A 24,383-nucleotide genomic window follows, 5' to 3' on the forward strand; every position below is an offset into this window, starting at 1 on the left:
ATAAGGTAAATTAAATCTTTTTTTTTAAATAAAAACTTTAATTAATTATAAATATATCTTTTTAAATTATAGTTATTTTAATTACAATATAATTAAATATAAGTAGGGTTTAAATACTTTAAAAGGTTAGTTTAAGTATTTTTAGGTAAGCTAAGAAATATTAATAATTCCTTTAGCTTAAAAGCTATTAATAAGTTATTTAAGGAAAGTTACTTAAGCTTATTGCATTAATATATATTATAATCTTAAAAAATATAGCTATAATAAACTTTAAGTAATTTATTCTTTTTAAAGAAAAGCGTTAAAATTATAGCTTATGCCTTATTATTATTAAGGTTACTTTAATTAAGTTTTATTAAAGGCTGTTAAATAAAATTTATAATTCTTAGCTTAATTATTTTAAAATTACTTTGCTATTTATTATAAAAAAAAGCTTTAATATTTTATTAAAATAATTTAAATTTATCTTTAAACTTAATTAAGTTAAGTTTTAACTTTATAAACCTTTTAATAAGTTTATTTATATTTTATAAATCTTAATTATATCTTTTAATAATATTAATATAATTAAATTTAAATAAAGATTATTAAGTTTATAAGTTTTTATTTTAAAGGTAATTTAAAAAATTAAAATTATTTTAACTTTTTTAAAGAAAATTTAACCTTTTTAAATTAAGTAGATTTTAATTAAAATTATTTTATATAAATAAATACTTATCTTACTTAAAATACTTAAATTCTTAATTAATAACTTTTAACAAGATATGCTTAAAATTTAATTAAAAAATATTTTTTGCTAACTTATAAATAATCCCTTTTCTTGCTAATTACTTTTTTAAATATAATAAAAGCGCTTTATAAAAGGGCTAAATTATAATAAAAGAAATATTATTTACATTATTAAGTTTTTAATTATATTTTACAATTTTTCCTTTTCATGCTTTTAAATTATTATAAGGGTTATTATAAATAATATCTTTAATAATTATAATTAAATTTGCATAATAAATTTAATTATTAAATTTATAAAAGGTAAAAAGCTTTTCCTTTTAATTTTTTTAAATAAATTATTTAATAATAATGTTTTTAATTACTATTATTAAATTTAAAGTAATATAGCATTGCTTAAGTAATTTTAAAATTTAATTATTTAAGTAAGAGAATTAATAAGCAATAATCTTAAGGCTATTTAAAACCTTAATAATATTAATTTTATTAAACTTTAAGGTATTTAAATTATAAATTATAAATAAAGCTACTTATAGCAAAACTATTACATTAGCAAAAAGTAAGACTTTTAAAATATTAATTTAAGTCCTTAATTTACTGCTAGCAATGGATTATAAAGTTTAATTAAAGCAAGGCTAGTGCTTTAATTAATGGTAAGCAGGATTAAATTTCCCTTTTTTTTAATAGGTTTCTTAAGATTTCTTTTTTAGCTTTAAATAAAAAAGAATAAATAGTTTTTAAGGTTTTAAGGTACTTTTAAAATAAAAGTAAATTTAAAAAAACTTTAAGCTTAAGAATATAATATATATATTATAATAGTTTTTATTAAGATAATAGCAAAATAAAGAAACTTAAAAGCAATAATGTTTTTAATTAAAGCAATTGCTTTTAAGGAATTTATTTTTAATATTATTATAAAATACTTAAATTAAAGTTTAAAAAATAAAAGTATTAATAAATATAATAAATAAAATAAACTTAATAAAAGGATATTTTATTAAAAAATAAGAATTATAAGGCTATAATAAAGAAAATCCTTTAAATTTATATTTAATGCTTTGCTTATTAATATTATATTAAACCCTTAGCAAATTAAATTTAAGTTTAATTAAAGCCTAAGCAAGGTTATACTTTAAGTTTAAGTCTTTTATATAATTTAATTAATATAAAAACGCATAATATAATGCTATTTATTAAACCTATAAGTAAGTAAGGTAGGCATTTTAATTCCATATTACAGCCCTTTTTACTTTAAGCTTAAGGTTGCAATAATAATAATAAATATTAATTAAGAATTTAAAGCATTTTTAATTAATATTAAGTAATATTTATAAAGTTTAAATCCACTATTTTAGTCTTAAGTTTATATTACCGCTATATTTTAAGCATAATCTTTAATAAGAAACTTAAAATAAATTTAAAGCTTAATAATGTATTAATATATAATTAAGATAGTATTTTATTTAAATATTAAAAGCATAAAAAGTATCCTAAGATTAAAAAATAATCTTAAGGTATTTATAATATTATTACAAGTTTAATTATACTTAACTCTTTTTTATAATAAATTAAAGATAAATACAAGCTTTAATTAAAGCTTTAAGCTAATATATAAAATAATTTAGCAATATTTAATATAAAAATAAGAAAAAAAATAAAATTACTAAATAATTAACTTATAGCCAACTTTTTATTTTTCTTATTACTAATTAAAGATATATAAAATTAAAATTAGCCCAAGTTAAATTACTAGTAAAAACAAGCTACTTAAATAATAAGAGATAGGTTTTGCTAAATCCTCTTAAGAATAACTTAAAAAAAAGCTTTAACGCAATAAAAAGGAAAGATAAGAATAAAAGGGAATTAAAAAAAGGGAAAAGATAAATATTTTAAAAATTCTTAAAAATAAAAAAAGCTTAATTAAAGCACTAAATATATAAGAAAAGAGAAGAATTAATTTCTTAAAAGAATGTTTAGAATGAGCGTAAAAGCTAGCTTTTTATAGCTAGCTAAAATTCAGCGCGGTATCATTTCTCACGTAATTCCCTGCACCCGCCAACACTAGCATTTTTCCTTTTTATAAATATAATATCTTTTCTTTTAAGATTATTCTTTTCCTTCTTTATAAGTATTATTATTTTAAGCTTTACGATTAATATTATAAAATCTTAGCTGCTTAAAGCTTAAATGGCTTAGGTTTAGTTAATTAAATCTTTAATTTCCTTAAAATGCTTAAAATTGCAATTATTATCCTTTTCTTAGCTTTTAACCATTATATTTATAATTAATATAATATTAATTTAAGACTTTATTTATAATGTAAATTATAATTATATAACTAAGCTATGTTTTTATTATAAATCTTAGGTTTAAAAATAACTCTTTATATAGTTAAGCTAACTTAAAAAGAGCTATTTTTAGCTTAAGAACTTCTTTATAAGCTTTAATTATTATTATTTTTAAGTTATCTTTCTTAATATAATTTTAGCTTAATGCTTATTAATAAAGTTATAGCTTATTAAGCATTAAATATAAAACCTTATATAAGTCTTTATTTAAGTTTTATGCTTTTATCTTTATAAATATTATTATTATTTAATTTATATAATAATATTAATAATTAAGGTTTATATTAAAATATATTTTAATTTTAAGGTATATTATTATAAATATATTAATTTAATTTATAAAATAAAGATAATATACCTTAGCTTAATTTTTAAGTATTTAAGAAAAAACCGCATAAAATTAACTTAATTAAATTTTAATATAATAATAAATATTAAAAAATATTTTTATTTTATTATTTAGTAAATTATATAAGTTTTTAATATACTTATAAAAGTTATTAAAAGTTTTTATAAATTATATTAACTTTGCTAAATTTAAGTATTTATTAAAAATATATTATAAGGAAAGAGTTTTATATAGGTTATACTTTTTATTTAATAAAGGTATTTTTAAGGCAGCTTAAGGTTATGTTAAGTATAAAGTATATCTTTAATATAAGCTTTATTTCCATCTTTTTACTAATAATAATAAGCCTTGCTAGCCATATTAGTTTTTAATGAATTGCATTATTAAGTTTAGGTTTTATAATTATATGCTTAAAGCTAATAATAGCAATAAAAGTTATTTTAAGGATTATTCTCTTGGCAATTATTATTATTTAAAGCCTACTTATAATGCTTATAAGGGCTATGCTTATAATTGCTATTTTTAAAGTTATATATAATATTTATTTATGCTTAATTTTAAGGCTAATAAGGCATTATAAAGCTTATTATTAATTTATTTTAATCTTTCCTTAGCTTAAGTTATAGCAATTAATTATAATGCTATAAGTTAATTATTGCGTTTTATATAAATGCTTTATATTTAAAGGAAGACTTTTAAGTATTATTAGCAAAGATTTAATAGTATTTTAAATATTACTTATATTTATATTGCATAATTTTTATAGTAAGTAATAAAAAGGTTGTTATTATAAAGGTTTTATTATATATAGCTTATTAAAGTACTTGCTAAATAGGTAATTAAGTGTTTTATTAATGCTTTTTATATAGGGGTTATAAACCATAGTTTTAAGTTAATATATTTATAGTAAGCTAGGTTAATTAAAGTTTAAGCAAGCATTTTATTAATTATATACTCTTTAATAAAAGCTAATAACTTTTTAGTATTATTAGCTATATTTATAAGTTTTTATAGTGAATATTATAAAGAGTAAGATTAATAAAATAAAGAGATATTAATGAAATAAGTAATATTTAAAAATAAGTTAATAATAATAGTTTAATAAGGAGCAAGTTATAGTTATTAGGAAGAAAAAGTTATTAATTTCTTTAAGCTTTAAAAATTAAGGCTTTTTTTTATTATTAAGTTTTTTTATATTAGCTAAAAGTATAATGCATAACTTACGCTTACTTATAATATAATATTGCATTAGCTTTAGTAATTATAATAATTATAAGCTTTATTTATTTAGTAATTATAATAATTATAAGCTTTATTTATTTAGTAAAATAAAGCTTTATTAAGTTTTATTAAGTTTTAAAAAAAATTTAAAAATAAGTTTATTTTTAATAAAGTCTTATATATAATAAATATATATTTCTTAAATAGTAATAAATATATATATAAATATTATAGGAAATGCTACTTAATTTATTTAATCTTTATAATATTTGCTTAAGGAGTTTAATAATGCAAGGAGGTTTAAAGAAGTAATTATTGTTATATAGTGTTTATTAATAAGGAGGATATAATTTTTAAATTAAGGAAATCCTTATAAGGTTGCCTTTTTTACCTTATTAATTTATAGTACTTATAATTATTAATTAGTATTAATAGGTCTTTTGTATATATAATAATTATATAAGAAGCAATTATGTATTGATATTGTTTTATTTAAGTTTTAAGAGGCTACGTGCCCTGGAGGGGATAACTAAAGTAGCCTTCCAAGTGCAAGGGTTGTACTTGCCAACAGGTTTCAAGATTTATTCATGCTCTGATCAAATAGCTTATTGCATCTTATACACATGCAGACGAATCTCGCAAATAAAATTCACTCCACTTTTTTGTCGCTCATCTAGTGAAGTATTCCAGGTATGTGAATTATTTGGATCTACCCGCATGTGTGTGAAGGAAAGAAGCTACCTAGTAGGTAGGTATGCTTTGGCTGCAAGGCGCCTGCAGAGACGGTTTGTATCAACAAACAACCATCACAAAACAGTGTCGTTTATCGCCAACTGAGGCTGATCATCACACTATACTATACTCCTTTAGATTGTGGTCGCCTCTACATGTGTTACTTACCTAGGCGTATCCCATATCCCTGTCTCTCTCTATTCCTTTACTAGCCATGTCTTATAGCCCACTGTCACGAGACGGTTTCTGAGACATAAGCAGCTGGCCTTATGAATTAATTAAACTCAAGTCTGCACCATCTTCTAGCCACAAGAAAACAACTCAGAGGGGCTGGCAGGCGAAGTAAATAAAGCCCCGTAGAGGTGGATAAAGTGTGCTTAGTAAGCCGCTAAGCATAAGTCGGCTGCATTGCACCCACCGGGCACCCACATAGCTTCTAAGTCAGCGCTGTATACATCTGCACCCTAGGTTTATGTGTGCATAAAAGCTGCACCATGGTCTTCACAGTTTCCAACACCCACGGAGCGGCACTCGTTTGAATGGGTATGTCGTGTGAGACTGCCCAAACCCAATGCTGGTTCAACGTTTGAGTCGGTCCGGATCCATTGGACGTCTGCCTCAGGACAGGAGCGTGTCCAGGTGAACTTGGATATACTTTCTCATTGCACTCGGACGCGTCATCCTCTTTCGATCATCTCATGGCCGCAACCACCGACGCGATAAGTCTCTGAGCTCGCAAGGGGTTTTAACCAGGCTACCCTGGAGACGCGAAATCCTCTGACAGGTGACAGGTTCTGGAATCCCTCCGAAGCAACGGAGCCCGTTTCGGAAGTGTAGATACGCCCGAGGACGGGGGCTGAGACTTCGGGCAGAAGATCCTAGGAGTGTGGGCTCGCCCTCACCTCGGACCACACGGAGCACGTGGCGGCGGGGACACCGCCATTCCCACAGCGCAGCCTTGCTGGTCGCCCCGCAGACCACGGACGTCGACCATCATCGCGATGAACATGGCCTTATGAAAGGGCTGGCTTGACACCCTGGATCCTGCGACACTCACATGCCAGCACCGCTTACCCGGCCAGAGGATCTGTCTGGTCCATCGAGTTGTGCCGGTACCGAGAAGATCTGCCGTGGGTTTACGGTGAGTCTGGTCGCTGCGCTGACTCGTAGAAGCGGGCTCTGGAGATTGAGAGCAGACCAACAAGGTCAATGAATAAGGTGGGAATCGTCAGCACCAAGCTCGGCAAAGAAATTTTGGGGCTTGGGGACGCCCGAAACGAGATGATCTGCTTCGTTTTACGACACAGAGCAGCTGTTTCCGGCAATGAAGCCCAGGAGGAATGTCGCGGAGGCGGCAGGAACCGAGCTCTGTCCAGACGTCTGCAGGAGGAATCTGTTGGGCGGTATTTGTACAATAACCACTGTAATCGAGGCGGGCTGAGATTCTCCGGGGCTGGGTTTGTCGGTGCTCCTGGACTCGGAACATAACGCCTCGAGCTCTTTCTTGTTTGCCAATATTGGTTGACGCTCAACAGCTGCGATCCGACACGAATCGGGATGAGGGAAATGCATGCGGCCAGGAATATATCGTCGATATCCGTGCCTCCGGCGGTCGAGGCGACCGTCTCTACCGAAGGGCATGTGTCGCTCGGGCTGTCATACTTCCTCACGGTGTTCTCTACTCTGATGGTAATTCTACGGTTTTGGTCACGGAAATTAAGCCGCTTTGGTATTGGCTTGGACGACTGGCTTGCTCTGGCTACGCTTGTCTTGTTATACTTTGTCCTGGCACTCAGCGTGGTGTTAGTCTACGAAGGTGGTGTAGGAAAACCCATGTCTCAGGCTGTGAGAGAGCAGCCAATGGCTCCCGTCACATCCTTAAAGGTGAGTCAAGACTAGATACTCTGTTTTAAGGAAGCCATAACGGCATATGGCTAACGACGACTCAGCTTTTATATGCGCTTGAGTGGGCGTACCTTTTCGCGTCTCCGATAATGAAGCTATCGGTGCTTTCGTATTACTGGAGAATATTTCCGACAAAAACCATGAAGAAGTACATCTGGATATTAACAGCTGTATGTGGGATCTGGTTCATCGGCGTCCTGATCGGCAATCTGGTCGAGTGCCAGCCGATCTCTTTCTTCTGGAACAAGTTGTCAGCACCTGGCACTGGTGTCTGCCATTTCAGAGTCGAGGTTTACTTGATTATCGTTGCAGCACCGAATATCATCATCGACACATTGACTGTGATCCTTCCAGTGTACGAAGTTTGGCACCTTCAGCTGGAGCGATGGAAAAGAATCGCAGTCTCGGGTATCTTTGTGGTTGGAGGAATGTGAGTCGTGCCCATCCGGAGATAGCATGTGTCTCTTCCCTTTCTGACAATGGCTCCCCGGACTAGGGTTGTCATCGCGAGTATCGTTCGCTTGATACTACTGGTTGCTTTTTACTTCAAGCATAGTGTCGACCTGACCAACAATTTATTGCTACCTTGGTTTGTGACGGTTGCGGAGATCGGTGTGGGCATCGTCGGCGCATGCCTGCCATGCCTTATGGTCAGTGCCTCTCCCCCCCCCCCTTCTCCTTTTCTGCTCTCGGGGTTTCGGGAAATACAAAACCAGTCTTGAGAACTTCACCCGAGAGAAACATCGACAAAAAGCACCCCCGAGTCCTCACTTTCTTGACATGATAGTAGCTAACCAAAAAAACACAGCCCCTTTACCGTCGGTTCTGGCATGATGCATCAGGAAGCAAGCGTTCTGGCTACGGGGCCCAGTCGTCTCTGAGGTCTCACGTTCATGGACGGACTACCATCATCGCCGGCCATTCTGGTGGCAAGACATCTGTCGCTGGACCAGATACTGCCGGACATCCATTCGAGAGACTGTCTACGCGGGGTAACACACCCGAAGATGATGTTCAAGTTCCCTTGCACGGTATACACATCCGACACGAAGTAACCATTCAACGCTCGACGATGACTTGGTACGATGAGGGCAAAATGTGAAGGAGCATTGCAAATTGCGCTGTTCTCGGTGGGGATTTTGGGGAAACATCAACATCCTTCCGAGATGGATTGTACCAACGAACCTGGAACACCGTGACGTCGTCCTCCGTGTCCTGAAGAACAGAGACAGAGGCTTCTGACGACGGTCTTGCTAAAGTCATGAAGGCAACCGGAAAAGACTCTGAGGCCAAGAGACGTCGTCAGGATATTTCCCGGATTGCCATACAACTACTCAAACCGAGTGCCGAGATGCCAGGTAGGCTGTGCTGAACGGGATGCAGCTTGGCCTGTAAGCCCGCTCAAGTCCTTCCTTAATGCCCCTTCTGACTTACGCTTCGGGCGACATTCCACATTCCAACCGTTCAATCGATGGTTGTCCGGTTCTGATGGTGTTATCCGAGGAAGCATCCTGCAGACAGCCTTTGCAAGTCGATCGAGGCCGGATGGAAGGGGGGCCGGTGGATGAAGAGGACCATGTTGCGCTCGATTCACGGATGCATGATTGAATGACGGCGGTGCCGAGGAGTTTGAGTTTGGGAAACATGAGTACTTGAATAAGAGTAATTTATCTACAAACGAATGCCCTCAGGGGGGGGGTCATAAAGAGGAAAACGCAGTGAAGTGACCTACAGCTCGAACTAAGCCGTCTGTCGTTCAAAGTGAAGCCAGCCCACTAGTCGCCCATCAATCAGCCCTATAGCTTACTAAACCTACCCCATAGGGGGTCCTTCCCCGCTGGATGTCCGGCTACTTCCAGGCCATTCCAGGGTGACCGATCGTCAGGGTCCTCTTCCTTGCCACGACCTCACATTTGGCCACCTGCTACCTTGACCAAAGGTGCCGTGCCGTGCCGCATTGGTCATCCACCTGACGTGGCGCGTCTGCCTTCCGCCCATTCCAATTCCTATTTAAGAGACAACCACGACGCCCTCGTCCGCCCGTCGCCCGCCATGGCAAAGCGATCGTCATCCTCCGAGGGCCAGGAAACCTCATACGTGAACATGACCGAGGTCGACCGCTCCCGATACGCCGACGCCACCCTCGTCGGCAAGCACTGCGAGGCCGAGTACTGCAACCAGCTCGACTTCCTCCCCTTCTACTGCCAGTCATGCGAGAAGACCTTCTGCCTGGACCACCGGACCGAGTCGGCCCACAAGTGCGCCAACGAGGGCGCCTGGGCGGAGCGCAAGCGCCTCGCCCAGCTGGCGCGGCCGAGCGCGGGGGACGGCAAGCAGCTGCGCGACCACGTGTCGCAGAAGCCCTGCGCGTCGCCCGACTGCAAGACGACCATCGGCACGAGCCTCGTCCCCGGCGTGCACTGCCAGGGGTGCAACCGGGACTACTGCCTCAAGCACCGGCTCAAGGAGGAGCACGACTGCGACAACCTCGTGCCCCTCGGCGCGCGGCCGGGCCTGCAGGCCGCCGACAAGGCGCGCTCGGCCCTGCAGAAGCTGAGGCTGTGGGGCGCGGCGAAGCGGGAGGCGGCCGGGCGCGCTCTTCCTAAGGCGAAGCCCACGTCCGCCTCACAGCGCATCGTCGCCGTCAACAACCTGAAGAAGACCGCCAAGGGCGACGAGAAGCTGGCGCCGGAGAAGAGGGTGTACCTGTTTGTGGAGGCCGAGGCAGCGACGACGACGGCTAAGATACCCAAGGGCCAGTTCTTCTACTCCAAGGACTGGGTGGTAGGACGGGTCCTGGACGCTGCCGCGCGGAGCCTGCAGGTCGAGAACGTCAACAACCAGTCCAGCAACGAGCAGGACAAGCTGAGGGTGTTCCACGTCGAGGGCGGACGAGTACTGGAGTTCAGCGAGAAGGTCGGGGCCGCGCTTGTCTCAGGCAATACGATTGTGCTTTTACGCGGCGTTGGACCCGCGCCGGATTTGATTGAGATGTAGAGTGATTGGCAAACGGGACGGTTTCATAGCGTCGGCGTTGGGTTCCGGTCGGACAATAGGGGACAAGTGTTTAAGCATGTTCAGAGGCGACTTTTGCCAGACAGAAGCAAATACATAATACGACTATATGAGCTCTTCTTCTACTTGATATTTTAATACATGCGCTAGAGTAGTAATGAGATGTGGCGAGGCACACCTCACGTCGTGAAGGAGCAGCGTGGTTTATTTCGAAGCCCTCTCCCAATCTTCTACAGTTCCTTTTCCTTTGGTTTTGTGGACAAGGCCTTTTCCCTGCCCATTGTAGGCGCCGCGCCCACTGCGTCCTGCCCACCCATAGTTGAAAAGCCCTTGTGGAATATCCACTCGACAGCATTCTCCACGGGCTTATCGAACAAGGTTGGGAGGAATGGAACGACAGCAAGGCCCAAGCCGATCGGACCGTACGTCCTGATGGTCTTGTTCTTGGCATCTTTGAGAGCTCTCCCGCTGTACCTGACTACGCTGTGGATTGTGAAGGCAGGAAGACCCATACTCGCCACGCTCTGGAAGATAGCTCTTTGAGCCATGACCGTCTTGTAGTTCTCGAGGGGAGGCACCGGCTTCGGCTGGGCATCCGGAGCTCCTGCTGCCTCCAGGCCTGAGATCTTCAGCTGGCTCTCTGACAACTCTACCTGCGGGTTCAGCGCACGTTGGTTGTGCAGGTATGCTTTGTAGCCTTCATACGACACGTCGCCCAAGATATAGGCCCAACTGACCCCGTATGCGCCGCGGACGAGCCAGGGATGTGCGACCGGCCGGAATGATTCTCCTATGTCAGAGGTATCTGAGAAGTTTTGAGTTAGCCATCAGCTGCGCGTCAGTTGATGAGAGACGACTTCAGAAGCATTGGTCATTGATATCGCGGATCGCATGTTGTATGAGCCATTGGACTGCATCCCGGGAGGTCGCTGATAATATGGGTCTAGACGTACAAGCTACGTAGCGATGGGCAGAAAGCAGTATTGTCCGAACTCGTGCAGCATAAGCGGCGAATCGTACGTTCGACTCGGTCGACTCTGGCGCACTTCAAGTAATGAAGTGGATGTCAGCCGTCCAAGTCCTTCAAAAACAGGGGCGATCGCAAGAGAAGGGGAGGCATACTAGCCGTCCACAAGCTCGTCATACCAGTTTTCATCCTTGTCTTGCTTGTCCACTATCTTCTGCAGCGCAGGTGGCAGCTTCTCGCGATTTGGGAGCTTGTTCGGGTCGAATGGGGCAGGCTGTGGAGCACTGCTCTTGCCTGGCTCTGCAGCTGAGGCGTCGTCCTTGGGCGGCGCCTTTGAATCTTTGTCTGAGCCCTTTTCCCACCACATTCTGAGAGATGATGGCTTGGTATTGCGACAGGAATGCTGGGTCTACTTGGGATCCGGATTGACGTTGCTTAGATTTCGCTCGTGTTGGTGGCGTTTGAAGCTGCAGCTTTCAATTCTCAGAAGACGATGGAAGGTACATGACGTCGCTTTCTCCATGCTGCAACCCCCAGAAAGCGCGGGTGGGACTCTGCGCGCTTAGATCTTGTCTCTCCCCAGGTATCCAGGCACGGGCCAGGTACCCGATCTTTCGCGGCTATTTACCCGATATTCCTGCCTGAGGCACCCGCAAATTCAGCAACCGCAGGGAAGCTTGTCCATTGAGTCGTTGCGTCGTTTCTCAACGCCGAGCACGAATAGCTTCCCCTCGACAACACCTCTCACAACCCCGACCCATCGCGAAGTCCGGCCTCAATCCCACAGTCAAGATGGTCCAATACTACAACGTTCTCGGCGCCAGAGTCGGCTCTCACTACGTCAGTGCCCGCGCCTGCCCCTCCGATTTCCTCCGGTCTCGCGACAGCAGCCAATTCATCCCCGAACCCAATTGACAACGTCGGAACTGACTGTGATGCATTACAGCTCGCCATGGGTGTCCTGGGCGCCCTCTTCGGCGGTAGCAAGCTCGCTCTCGGCGGCGGCAGCAAGGCCGCGACCCAGACTCCTCCCATCAACGCATCAAGCAACGAAGAGGCCGACTTCATCAAGTACTTGAGCCCACGAACCCGACGTCTTGACTCTCAACCACTGACCACCTTTCAGGCAATTCATTGACCAGGCAGAGGCGGACTCCAAGGCGAAAGACAAGCACTAGACTGCAGCGGACGCACGACGCGGGGATTATGAATCACCCAAGCCTGGTTCTGGGTCAACTGTACACTTATAGACGGGACAGGTACTAGGCAATTGAAAGACACTCGTGCCGAGCTGCTGTTGCGGCTTTCTGCAGGGTTTGCACCATCACGTCAATGTGCAAGCTCAGGGTTGTTGCCACGACGTGCTTTAGCAAGGCCGACGATGCGAATACATTTCTCGATTACGAACTGCGTACAGATGCATCTTTCCAGATCTACCATGGCACAGCTCTAAACTGTCCTTCCTCGAACTCCCAAAACGTGCCTGGCGGAACCACGCCCTTTTTGACTTGCAGCAGCCTCAAGAACGCTTCAGCAGAGTCCAGGGGATCTTTGGCTCCCATGAAGTTGTTGAAGCCAGTTTTGGTGTGTCCTGGGCTGACTGCCCAGAAGCAAATCCTTTCTTCCTCAACGGCATTCGATTCGTCAAGCAATTGCAGCAGCAATGTCAACATGTTCAAGCCGGCCTTCGCTATGTTGTAATCCACGGATTTCGGTGGTGGGAGCTAAATCTCGTTCAGTGTGGAACAATTGAAGGGGATGCCTGATTCTCACATTTCTGCTTGCTGTTCTCTCCAGGCTTCCTCGAGCGCTTGAATTCATGATCACTCTGGGGTAGTCGCTCTTCCGCAGCAAGGGCAGGAATGCCCTGGTGACCATTGCAGGTGATGCGACGGCATTGTTGAAGACGTTGTTGAGATTGGCCCGAGCATCTTGGAGGTCTTGAGACTTTGGATGGCTGACCCCGGCAGCGTTATTGATGAGGACTTCACGGGTCACTATCAGCCTTGGGCAAAGTCGTTGAGCACGGGGCAAACTGACCGTCTAGCTTCCCATACTTTTCAGTGATGTACTTCACCGCTGTGAGGATGCTTTCATCATTCTCGATGTCAATTTTGACAACGTCGAATACGGCCTTTGAATTCAAGCCGCGAAGCTTTTCGGCAGCCTCCTGCCCCGCTTCCAAGGAACGACAGCCGAGGATGAAGGTTGCTTCGAGGATTCTGCCCGCCGCTGCTTGTACAATGGCAAACCCGATACCACGGTTAGCTCCTGTCACGAGAATAATAGTCATATTGCCAAGTATATTGATGTAACGAAATTGAGAGCAGTGCCTGCAGGGTGTCTGTTCCCGTACCTAGGTAGTAGGACATCTGCGAATAAATGTTTGAGACATTGTAATCTGAGCTCTGAAGATGACCCCAAATCCCTTGCGAACCTTCTCGGACATAAGCATTCGCTTCTGTTGTCTCAATTCACTCATCTAAACCCCGTCTCCCATTTCGCCAACGTGTGGAAAGGAAGGGCCGTCGCTAGCGTGATTCAGGTCCGGTCTCACGGCGCCGTTCGCTCCACCAAGTTATCTCCGGGGCCGAGTCTGCTCGGCCCCTGCCAGCTGAACACGCCGGACTTGCGAACTCCAACTTGCTGTTTAGACAGTGAGCCCCTTTTAGCTTTCAGCCACTCACTCGATTCCGGACGCCTTGTCTAGGCTAATCAGCAATGACGTCCATCACTATTTCAGACATCGAGGTTGCTGCAACACCGGCCCAGGTGCGTCTCTCGTCCGAGACAAACAGTCAGACGCGGAGAGTCGTGTCTAACACCGCCAAAAGCTAGTCAAGTACAGACCATCCGGCCGGCTCGCAACACCACTGTTTGTCCGACCAAGCTGCATCAGAGTGGTCACCAAGCCTCCAATTGCTAACCATGACCGCAGGGCCACATCGGTCTCCGGGTCAACCCCCGCTTCACCCAAGGAGGGCGACCCGGTCATCTCACTCTATCAGCCGACCTCAGGGACCGCGTTCGACCCCCGCTGCCGGCACGCCCTTCTGCTCTCTACAGCCGAAACGTCCCGCAATCCCCTCTTCCACCAGGCCTGCATCTACAACTCGGAGCATGACGAGCTGTATGTCACCTCCGACCTGCTGCAGACCACCAGCACCAGCTCCCTGCCCGTCGTGCTCATCTCGCGCGTGAACCTCCGCCGCAGGAGCAGGCCCCACGGCGGCGGCCATGCCGGCACCACGGACGAGGATGACGACGACCCGGTCGGCGGCAGCGACGACGATGTCGTCGCGGTCGAGTGGCAGAAGCTGCGGCCCCCGCACAGCATGACGATGCCGGCCGGCGGCGCGCGGTACCCCGGGTACCCCGGCGGGATGGTGTTCTGCTCGCAGGGCAGCCTGGCCGAGGGGAGCACGGGCGGGCTGTACTTCATGCCGAGGGGCAAGCCGCCCGAGGCGCTAGTGACGGGCTTCTACGGGCGCGACTTCAACTCGCCGCACGACGTCGCCGTGGCCGCGCGGGACGGGGCGCTGTGGTTTACGGACCCGTGCCGCGGCTTTGAGCGGGGGTTTCGCCCGAGGCCGGTGCTGCCCTGCCGCGTGTACAGGTTCCACCCGGAGTCTGAGGACCTTAGGGTCGTGGCGGATGGGTTGGTCCGGCCTATGGGGATTGCTTTCAGCCCGGATGAGAGTACGGTGTACATCACTGATGCGGATGCCATCAGGGGCGAGGGCGACATGGAACCCCCGAGGTAAGAGCTTCCTCAAAGGCTTAGGGAGCTTGCAGATGTATATCTGACATGACACAGGGCTTCGACCATATTTGCCTTTGATGTGGTGATGAGGGCCGATTCGCCATTCCTCGCCAACAAGCGCGTCTTCGCCGTGCCAACTACAGGGATACCGGCCAGCATAAAATGTGACCCAAACGGGTTTGTATACGCTGGTTGTTCTGGCGGCATAGAGATCTGGAACTCGGGCGGTATGCTCCAGGCTGTTGTCGAAATACCCGGTGAGTCCAACGTAGTAATGACACTAATAGATGTGCATCCATGGCGAGATACTATATCACCACCACGCCTTCTTCCACTTCCGAGTCTCTCCTCGGGTGATCTCCGAATATTCCTTGTGAAACTGGACCACGGTAGGCTGACGTATTTTGGGTTTATTCAGGTGGTGTGACCAGTTTCTGCTTCGGCCGGCAGGACGAGACTCGAAGAGAGATGTTCGTCTGCGCCGAACAGAGACTGTGGAGGCTACGATTCGGCTGTCGGGGCAAGTCGATCTTGCCAGTCGAACGAGCCGGATGGTTTGAGTGGAACGAGCGAACCGCGATGGTGACGGCGATGGATCGATGAGAGTTACCGCTCTAATGAGCTTGTTCACTTCGGCGCGGTCTTCTTACTGACGGCTTCATCTTGGGAGTTATGCCGGCTACGGGCAACTGAGTGGGATTACAGCCACGCCGTCGCGGCCGGGACAGACTGCGTGTACTGATCGCCACCGATGACCATTTTTCAGCCCCCGACGAGCGGCCGTAAAGGGAGAAGGCGCGTGGTGGCACCTCCTAGGAAAAAAGAACAATGCGGGCAGTGTCCAGGAAGCTCATGCAGAACTTCTAGCTGGCGCCGCCGGCCAATATCGGCCGTCCTCTAGTGTAGACAAGAAAGTCCGCAACTACCAATCTACTGGAAAAAATACGAGGGTTACTACGACAGACATTTCAGTCATGAAGAAGATGCTACGACCATGATCGAAATAGGGCGGAGACCGTGGCTATGTTCCCGCAGGACGACGGCAATGCATCGAAATCATAGAGTAGCTGCCCCATAGACTCGGTTGCTATTCCTACTGAAGGGATATTACTCTAGCGCAGTTAATTGCAATCTTAAGCATTGCATGACAATTTCAGTTAGGAGACAAGTAGATGCTTTTATTGGATACCGGAGGCCATTCTAGTCAAAATTACCACTGGGCAATCCGAACTTGCTGCTGGCGCTGCGTGGATGGAACATACATGGCAGACCCATAAGATAGCTCATGATCTTCTGCTGGTGGCCATTCTACATTCAATCTGCCAGTCTTGGTGGTTGACGTGCCGGAAATGTTGCCTCCCATGCACTCATCACCTTGACCAGTAGAGCTTCTTGGTTCTTCCGCGCAATAGCAGCCACGCCCAGAGGTCGACCATTGAAACGCAGATATGATAGTGGCATGGCTGCGATGGGATACCCTGAATTTGGGTCAACTGAGAAATATCTTTAGGGACACACAGATGTAACTTTATACGCACCAGAACCCGTGGCGAAGCTGGTAATGAATGAATCAGCAGGGCCAATTATGACATCGAGACCGTATTCATCGAGGATATGGTCAATACCGTCAATAGTAGCAGCACGGCGCAGATGTGCTAAGTGTTCTTCGTAATCCTTTGGTGAAGTCTGTTGCTCTTGCGCTTTCAAGAACTCGTCTTGCCTCGGGTGATCTGGAGGAATGTGAGCCTTTGATGATACAGACAAACCCATCATGGAACAATGGCCTACGCGTTGGAAGCTCCTCGGTGGCGTGCTCTGTGTTGAAGTCAATGATGTCTTGCAGGGTCCGAACTTGGCTCTCCTCGAGGTCTTGTAGGTAGGCGTTGAGCTCCTTCTTCAGGTCGGCTCCTGTCGAGTGATCAGTAGGAATCGAAGAGGGTCAACCTGTAATAAAAGTACTCGCAGCCACCACATCACTGTATGTGCCGTTCAATTTGAAGCCCTCGATGCTGGGGAGCGGTACGTTCGCAGCGAAGCTCTTCGCCTTGCCTTTGACAACCTCGTGTGCGTTGGTGATGTCCTCGCACTGAGATACGACGTCAGCATCAAGTGCTGTTGGTTACGCCACCAAGCCTTGTAGCTCTCACTATTTGTTCAGAAGCCATCGGCACGGGCTTGATGGAGCTGACCGGGAACATCCACTTTGATGGGTCTAAGGTTTCCACCGATATGTCGTCCCAAGAACAGTCAGACTCGACGTGAAAGAAACCGTGGGGTCTTTTTCGGATATCGCGTCCAGGAGAATCGCCAGATCGTAAACCGATTTTGTCATGGGACCCGCCGAATCAAAGTGGCTCGACATGGGCACTATACCAGCCTGCGGCACCAGGCCAATGGAGGGCTTGATGGTGTATAAGGCAGCCCTTCCAGCTGGGACGATCAGTGAGCCATCCGTTTCTGTCCCAATCGAGACAGGGGCGTAGCCAGCTGACACAGCTACTGCTGAACCAGAAGACGATCCAGAAGGACTGTGGGATGCATTTCAGTCATCAGCACTGATCAAGGTACAATGAAGCAGCGCTTGACTCACGCTGTGCCCATCCTTAGTGTCATTTGGGTCCAAGCCCCCGCGAACATACGCGGATTGCGTTTGTCCGCCGACTGCAGACCAACCGCTCGGCATCATTGAACCACTGCTAGGTCAACATGACGAACACGAAAATCAGGTTATGCGAATACATACCGAGAGTTGGAGAATTCCTGCGTCATGTAATGTTAAATCTCAGTCGGTAACTTGTAAACACGTTCGGGGGTGACAAACTCACGCTGAGGTTTGCTTTGCCCAGAATGACGGCACCCGAAGCGAGCAGCTAAGGCAGTGAGTGAGTGTCGATGATTCAAGACGCTGGCATCTATGGAAAGGTGATCACACCATTTCAACAACTCTGCTGTTTTTCCGAGGCTTGGAACCCATGAGTGACAAGCTGCCGGCTGTGGTTCCCAGCCCGAGGGACGGATGGGTAGCCAGTGTATCCTGGAACGATTAGCTAAGGGATTTAGGAAATGACATGTTATTCCATTTTCAGAGCATACTTTGACTATGATCGGAATTCCACAAAGTGGTCCACACTGCTTACCAACCTTGCTCCCCTCGTCAAGGCTATCGGCTTTTTCGATGAGGAACTCCCTCGGAGTTACCTGGATCATGGCATGCAGATAGTCATCATGTTTCTCGATCTAGGCAAGGTAAGTAAGCCTCCACAAGGCATCAACTTGTGGTTTGGCCATGCCTGAGCAGCGCCTCAAGCGTCTTAATGTCGCTCGTAAGAATGTCGATGCTTGCAGTCTGTTCCACATTGGTTGGAGGCTCTACAGTCATGGCGTGGGAAGGTAGTCTGATGTAGGTGAAAGCGGCCAAATAAACGACGTCGCCCAGACTTCTCAACTGAGAAAGGCAAGGACGATTCGACCACTGCATGAAAAGAAATCAGTTGACACAGAGATCAAACCTCAAAGTGGTAAAATGATGAGGGTTTTCTGATGTGCCGGTCGCAGCGAAACTCTGTGGGGTCTTGTCTGAGCTTCAACGTGGGCTGATGAATAGAGAATGGCCGGCCGTGTGTGATGCTGTGTGGTCCCGATGGAGGCTTTTTCGGTAAGGGACGTTGTCGTCGCCAGGTAGGGTAAGAACCATGGACCTTGGCCAGGTGGGCCAGAGGGAAAGCGCAGCTGTCTGCATGTATGATTGGCTTGTGCGTGCCTTCTGTATCGCACAATCAAACAAGGAACAAGCAATGATACACGCACACATTTCAATTGAGTTAGTTCCACCTGCACTGTGAATCAGATATGCTGAAAGTGAGAACCGACCCTTAAGACTTGGGACTGGAAAACACAAACGGTCAGACTAATAGGCTGGTAGCAGACGCACTGATCAGCAACGCTGGTCTTGTCGGTGTCATCATGAGAGACGAAATCAGACGCCAAGCAATGCCGAGTTGTCACTACAGAGCATCGGCGATAATCCATGGAGAAGCCTGGTCAACGTGACGGGAGATGATTGTGACAAGGCGGATGAGGTCAGACGACTTCTCAAGACACCGATGATCAGAATTGTAGATGCAGAGACTCGTGCCATGGTCCTTACAAATATCAAGGCCGCTTTCACCCACAAAAATGTGAACTTGATCAAAAAGTTTGTTTGTCTTTGATTGTGGCTTCATATCTGCGGGAGTATCCAAGGGCACATATGTCCAACATTGTATGAAGACTGCTATAAGCAGCTTTCGCAGAATTCGCTTCCGCGGATACGGGGTGCTACACGATGTGCAAAATTCTGTTTGCTTTAGATAACTGATCTTTGCGTTCCTGACTTGCAAGAAGACAACAGAGATCTTAGGAGTAACACCGAGGGAGCAACTTATTCGCTTCCGCTACCTTGGAAATCGACAATGAGATTGATTTCAGTTCCGTGACCCAAATCCTTTGAGAAGTAGGGCAGACGTTGCCAATATTAGACAGAGATCTTGGGTCGTTTCCACGCTATGTGGCAGCATCAGATGCTCTGAATGTGGCTAGTTTAAACATCACTACTCATATACAAGCCAGGCAAGTCAAACCGACTGGAATGAATCCCTGAGAAGTCATCTTTACTTTGAACAGCGCATTTGAACCCCAAGACGGGGACGGTCACTACGGTACTAAAATTATTTCGACACCTGAGCCGTTGCTACCAACATGCGCACGAGTCTACGCTGCTGACGAGCTCAATGCAACTTCCTCACCTCTCTTCTTGTTCACAATCACTTTAGACTGCCAAGAAGAAGTTTTGCTCGATTGATGATATGAAGATAAGAGCTCAACCAAATTACGGACAAAAGGCCCCATGCAGGAAATACTGCTTTCATACAAACCACTGATTCAATTCGTCAGCAGAACGCGCAAGACTTTTCCGAAGATCTCGGGGCCAATGCTTGAATATGGTGATTTTGACGGGGAATTGGACGTGTTGTGTCTCGGAATGCCGAGGCAGAAGCTTAAAAGATCATTCTGATACTGACCAGCTGGCCTGAGAAAGACCCTTTATGCGAAAGAGGACTTCCCAATCCTCTGCGGAAGACTGATCAAGACCACACGGCTCATCGACGGTATCCAACCCCAACCGAGTATCATATGTATGGAAGGACCGCCGTGATATTGTTCCACGCTGGAACCCCTCCTGGGCTACATTTATCCTTCAGTGGATGAACTTGGTTGTCACACTCGTACACGCCAATCTTCCAGCGGAGCAGTTGCAGAGCAGGTCAGACTAGCGAGAGTTTCACTTGGTTCTATTTCGAATCTTCAAGTGACAATTAAGCTTAATTTGCCTCTCATGGCAAGAGACTATGCGCGAGCTGAATTCGGGCCGACCTCGCGCTACTCGACAATGTAAGAGCTCTCAGATCCCCCTACAACTGTGAACAGCTGATGGGGACAGCCCAGTATTGTCCGCTGGACGATGAGGGAGAGAAATGGGATTACCTTGTTTGTTTGAAGTTTCGATAAGATAATTCAACAGGATTGATTTGCCATGGTTAGAATTGAGACCCAATGGACACGCTCACGCCTGAGGCAAGCCAATCGCTCACAATATCGACTAGCAACACAAGAGGTGAGATCATACCGACGTCACCAGGTAAGCTCACCCAGGGCCGATGGAAATGCGACCTCATCAGATGCGTGCCCGGCTCGCAGGCGGAATGTTCGATCAGAGCAGGCAAAAGTCTCCGTGGCTGGTCGACATGGGGAGGGGAGTGCTGTCAGGTACAGATCGAGCAAGGGCTCCGCGCACTAAGCACGAAGGGTGGGGAGTTCCCATTGATCGGCGCGCAGAGCCGCAAGAAAGAAAGAAACCAGAAGCCAGGCAAAGCACAGGCAAGCAAAGCAGGCATGCTAGACCCCCCCCCGGGCAGCCGTCACTGTTTCATGATTCCGGGGGCGGGCCCTTGGGTTCGCGGGTTTCATGTTTGCGCGGGCCAGCTTGGATCCGACCGTGCCACTGCTCACGATTTGCTGCATCGGGCAATATTCCTAACCAGCAGCATAAATCACCAGGCCTGGGCCCGTGATGCGCCGCGGCCTGGGAGGGCTGGGTGCGGTGTATGTCGTGCATGAGGGAATGGGGGAGGGTTCGCAGTTGGGAATTTGTCATGGTGTCTTCCACCCCCGTTGCACGAGTCCACGTAATCGCCTATGCCTTGACGATGAGAAACGCGCTGGGGAATCCCGCGACTGGACAGGACATTGCTGCAAAGGCGGGAATGATGGTGCGCAAACCGGAAATTCTGACTTTCAGTGTGCTGTCTCATCGTGAAGGAGGGACCAGCCGGCCTGCTACATCGGGAAGACGTGACGGCGCGCCACTCATGAGAGAGGCCAAGAAAATGCGCCTGTGAGCTTAATCCGACCATGAGCAATGGGGACGGCCGTGAAAAGCATCACGCATGGCGGGCCACTGGGGCTCGATGACACCGGGAGCTGGAGCTTATCGCCGAGTGCGCCCGGGAGGATCCTGTTGGTGGCCAGAGAGCCCTGCCTGCTGCCCGCCAATTGCCCTTTCCCATGTTGCACCACTGCACCCGCCATCACAGGCCAACGGCCCTGTCGCCGTGATGCTGTGATGCCCGCCTGCCCAGCACTGACACATTGGATACGGGAATCTGTAGAGCCAAAATGGTCTCGAGATTGTCCGGATCCTGCCAGCGTCTGTGTGTTGCTTCCGCACGTGCCGGCATTGCCCAAAGTGGGGACGCCGCGGCATGGGCGACCTGATGCCCAGGGTGCGTGCGATGCGCGTCCGGATGTCTCCTCGTGGCATTGACTTCCATTGCTCAGGCATGTCAGTCGAGGGGTCCATAGGGAAATCAATGGATGGCGGGGCAGAGCACAGGCTCCCAGCCAACTATTGGAAACCGACGGGGCCGGAGGATGATTGCGAGGCACCACCAGATGGTTCGAGAACAGCAGCAATTTCTCGCCCGAGAATTTGTCAAGTGTTACTCTCGATCTTTTTGGATATGTTTTGTGACTGGTCATACCCACAGACGTGATCCCAACGTGGGGGGAAGCAAGGTACAATTAAAAAAGTACGAGCAAAAACCATTTTGGGATGTGAAAAAAAAAAAAAGCTTGGTTGACGTGGGCCTTGGCTCCGGATCGCGGGCGACATCGAGGCCAGGGACCGGGAGCTGGTCCCCGCCGACGGCACAGGGGCAGTTGCATCCCAGCTGGGTCCCTGGCAGCCCGATGGCCAGACCGGGGCTACCGGGGGCCCAGTGGGTTAATCTATTCCAGACGGCATCCAACGCCCTGTGAGATGACGAGGAAAACTTCCATGCAGCATCGTGTGCATGGCGACGGGGATCAGACCGGGCCCGCCTGCATGTTCGACGACAGGCATTGGGGTCGGGACCTGAGTCGGGCGTCCCTCTGGAAAAGGGTCACCACATACGTATAGTACTTGACGAGACAATGCTGACATGCGTTTTCGTAGACGGAGGGTCCGCACTTTAGTACCTTGATGTCATTCATCGTCCCCCACGCTGCAGGGCCGAGCACGATAATGGCATTCTCGTGTGGTTAGCTGGTGTAGCGAAGGGACAGGTTGGCCCCCAAAGCTGCATGCAGATGAATCACGCAGCAGTCGCCATCAGCTGCAAGATGCAGGATCAGAGTCGGGTGCTCTTTGATTAACCAAGCAAAAGGAAATGGGAAAAATAGAGAAGCAGGAAAAAAAAAAAAAAAAAAAAAAAAAAGGCCGTCCCGCCAGAAGCGACGACGCGCGCCCCAACCCGCCGCGTTCCGCGCATAATAATAGGACGACGGCTCCGCGAATGATCGGCCGGGCCCGCCGTTCGTTCCATCCCACCGTGTGCAGCAGACCACCATGCAGGCATACCGGATTGGACACCAGGATCTCTCTCCGCATGAGTCGTTGTGCCTCTTTTTTCGGTCGACCGTTTGGTAAGGCTGGATGGGGTGGACGGGGGCTAGAATGATACCTCTCGCCCCGTTCCCTTCTTTTCTTCGTATCCGGACTGGACACGCGAATTAACGCGGCTGTGACAGTGGTCCGAGTAGACTGCCTACATGCAGTAGCAGCTAGCTGCGGGCGTTTTTTTGTCGCTGCCCCGGACCTGCATTTTGATGTGCATATTCTAGGCTTCCTGTCGCCGTCGTGCAGCAGCAGCCATGCGGCGCTAGTCTGCAGGGGAACCGACTGGCACGTACATACAGTAGCTTGGAAGGTTCGGCATTCTAACTTGAGGGGCAGCTGGCACGCCAAGTTAGATACTGCGATACGTGTATTGCTTGTTCTTGTCGCAGAGGCTGATGTCCGTCTGAGGAGACCCAAGTGCGTACCTTAGACGTGGAAGAATAGGATTTCGTGTCGTCACATGTGCAGGGAAACCAGCAATACATGCAGGTCCGATGGCATATGCTTGCGATCCGAGGCCGAAATTGGGACACCGGAGGACCGCCTTGTTGATCTCTTGTCTCCACGAGCCTCGCCCTCGCTCGGGCAAGTGAGAAGAAGCAGGGTTCAGTACGATCCCCGATCTCTAGTTGACTTTCCTTGGTGCTTACCAACCTGTCGTCACAAGCTCGGCCAAGCCAGCAGTTCGCTTGGTTGTGGCGAGCCCACCTTCGTTTCACACTGCCAAAGGCTAATCAACTGATAAGATTCCGCAATCGCTCTGATATCGCTGGCTTCCGTGGCAGGAACAGCTCCTCATCCGCCTAGTGCCGGACCCAGGTCCTGACAAGGGACAGCCTCGTGGCAGAGCGACAATCCGGCTCGCAAGCGACCTTGTGCGTGACCGATCAGGTAGGCAGGTCCCCTTGTCTCCCGCGCTGTTCCCGCTCGCTCGTTCGAGGCTAGCTGCCACCCTGGGGACGAGGGGCATGAATGCGATGGTGCAGTCCAAGAGGTGTGGTGCGCTGGTGATTGGGTACTGGCATGGGGGCCTTTGTTTCGAAGATGGTGAGGCGTGGCTGCGTGGGCGTTGTCCGATGGAACAGCGGCCATCCGAGGCAAGAGGCCGAGACAAACTGACTGTCAGTGACTGACAGACGCCCGCGATCACGGCGAGTCACCGGCGGGTGCTGCGTGTGCGCTGTCTGATCTAATAACTCGCATGATGGTCATTGGGGGCCCTTTACCAGCCTGTTGGGATGCGACTGGTGGGTTAACCCCGAGGTTTTGGTAATGATTATATTTATTCAACTCCGAAGTTACGGACGCACTGTCGTACGATTCTTTGTTTGGATGGGAGGAGACGCACCTTGAAATATCTCTCGTCTCTTACACCC

The 24,383-nt window shown here is 46.2% G+C and overlaps 7 protein-coding genes across 7 annotated transcripts; 4 read left to right on the forward strand and 3 right to left on the reverse strand.

Annotated features, from left to right (window-relative positions):
- Nucleotides 1–6,936: 6,936 nt before the first annotated feature.
- On the forward strand, nt 6,937–8,386 carry INS49_000635 (uncharacterized protein; the record flags this gene model as incomplete). Its single annotated transcript, XM_043161472.1, has 4 exons — nt 6,937–7,263; nt 7,329–7,714; nt 7,781–7,934; nt 8,093–8,386. 4 exons carry the CDS (start codon nt 6,937–6,939, stop codon nt 8,384–8,386), a joined length of 1,161 nt encoding a protein of 386 aa, XP_043029978.1.
- A 950-nt stretch (nt 8,387–9,336) lies between these two features.
- Nucleotides 9,337–10,281, forward strand: INS49_000636 (uncharacterized protein; the record flags this gene model as incomplete). Its single annotated transcript, XM_043161473.1, has 1 exon — nt 9,337–10,281. The coding sequence occupies one exon, from the start codon at nt 9,337–9,339 to the stop codon at nt 10,279–10,281; it is 945 nt and encodes a 314-aa protein (XP_043029979.1).
- Nucleotides 10,282–10,529: 248 nt separating this feature from the next.
- INS49_000637 (uncharacterized protein) lies at nt 10,530–11,633 on the reverse strand (the record flags this gene model as incomplete). The annotated part of the gene is made up of 3 exons (XM_043161474.1): nt 10,530–11,104; nt 11,253–11,344; nt 11,422–11,633. 3 exons carry the CDS (start codon nt 11,631–11,633, stop codon nt 10,530–10,532), a joined length of 879 nt encoding a protein of 292 aa, XP_043029980.1.
- A 425-nt stretch (nt 11,634–12,058) lies between these two features.
- INS49_000638 (uncharacterized protein) lies at nt 12,059–12,444 on the forward strand (the record flags this gene model as incomplete). Its single annotated transcript, XM_043161475.1, has 3 exons — nt 12,059–12,106; nt 12,213–12,337; nt 12,393–12,444. The coding sequence occupies 3 exons, from the start codon at nt 12,059–12,061 to the stop codon at nt 12,442–12,444; spliced, it is 225 nt and encodes a 74-aa protein (XP_043029981.1).
- Nucleotides 12,445–12,699: 255 nt separating this feature from the next.
- INS49_000639 (uncharacterized protein) lies at nt 12,700–13,559 on the reverse strand (the record flags this gene model as incomplete). The annotated part of the gene is made up of 3 exons (XM_043161476.1): nt 12,700–12,990; nt 13,040–13,251; nt 13,307–13,559. The coding sequence occupies 3 exons, from the start codon at nt 13,557–13,559 to the stop codon at nt 12,700–12,702; spliced, it is 756 nt and encodes a 251-aa protein (XP_043029982.1).
- A 428-nt stretch (nt 13,560–13,987) lies between these two features.
- On the forward strand, nt 13,988–15,815 carry INS49_000640 (uncharacterized protein; the record flags this gene model as incomplete). The annotated part of the gene is made up of 5 exons (XM_043161477.1): nt 13,988–14,038; nt 14,101–14,108; nt 14,205–15,026; nt 15,084–15,286; nt 15,796–15,815. 5 exons carry the CDS (start codon nt 13,988–13,990, stop codon nt 15,813–15,815), a joined length of 1,104 nt encoding a protein of 367 aa, XP_043029983.1.
- Nucleotides 15,816–16,229: 414 nt separating this feature from the next.
- On the reverse strand, nt 16,230–18,236 carry INS49_000641 (uncharacterized protein; the record flags this gene model as incomplete). Its single annotated transcript, XM_043161478.1, has 13 exons — nt 16,230–16,337; nt 16,404–16,507; nt 16,568–16,759; nt 16,818–16,937; nt 16,989–17,115; nt 17,177–17,230; nt 17,299–17,459; nt 17,530–17,557; nt 17,620–17,722; nt 17,773–17,789; nt 17,855–17,899; nt 17,962–18,063; nt 18,171–18,236. The coding sequence occupies 13 exons, from the start codon at nt 18,234–18,236 to the stop codon at nt 16,230–16,232; spliced, it is 1,227 nt and encodes a 408-aa protein (XP_043029984.1).
- Between the last annotated feature and the right edge of the window lie 6,147 nt (nt 18,237–24,383).

This window comes from Diaporthe citri, assembly GCF_014595645.1.
Source record: "Diaporthe citri strain NFHF-8-4 chromosome Unknown scaffold_1, whole genome shotgun sequence".
In the NCBI taxonomy this organism is placed as follows: Eukaryota; Fungi; Ascomycota; class Sordariomycetes; order Diaporthales; family Diaporthaceae; genus Diaporthe; species Diaporthe citri.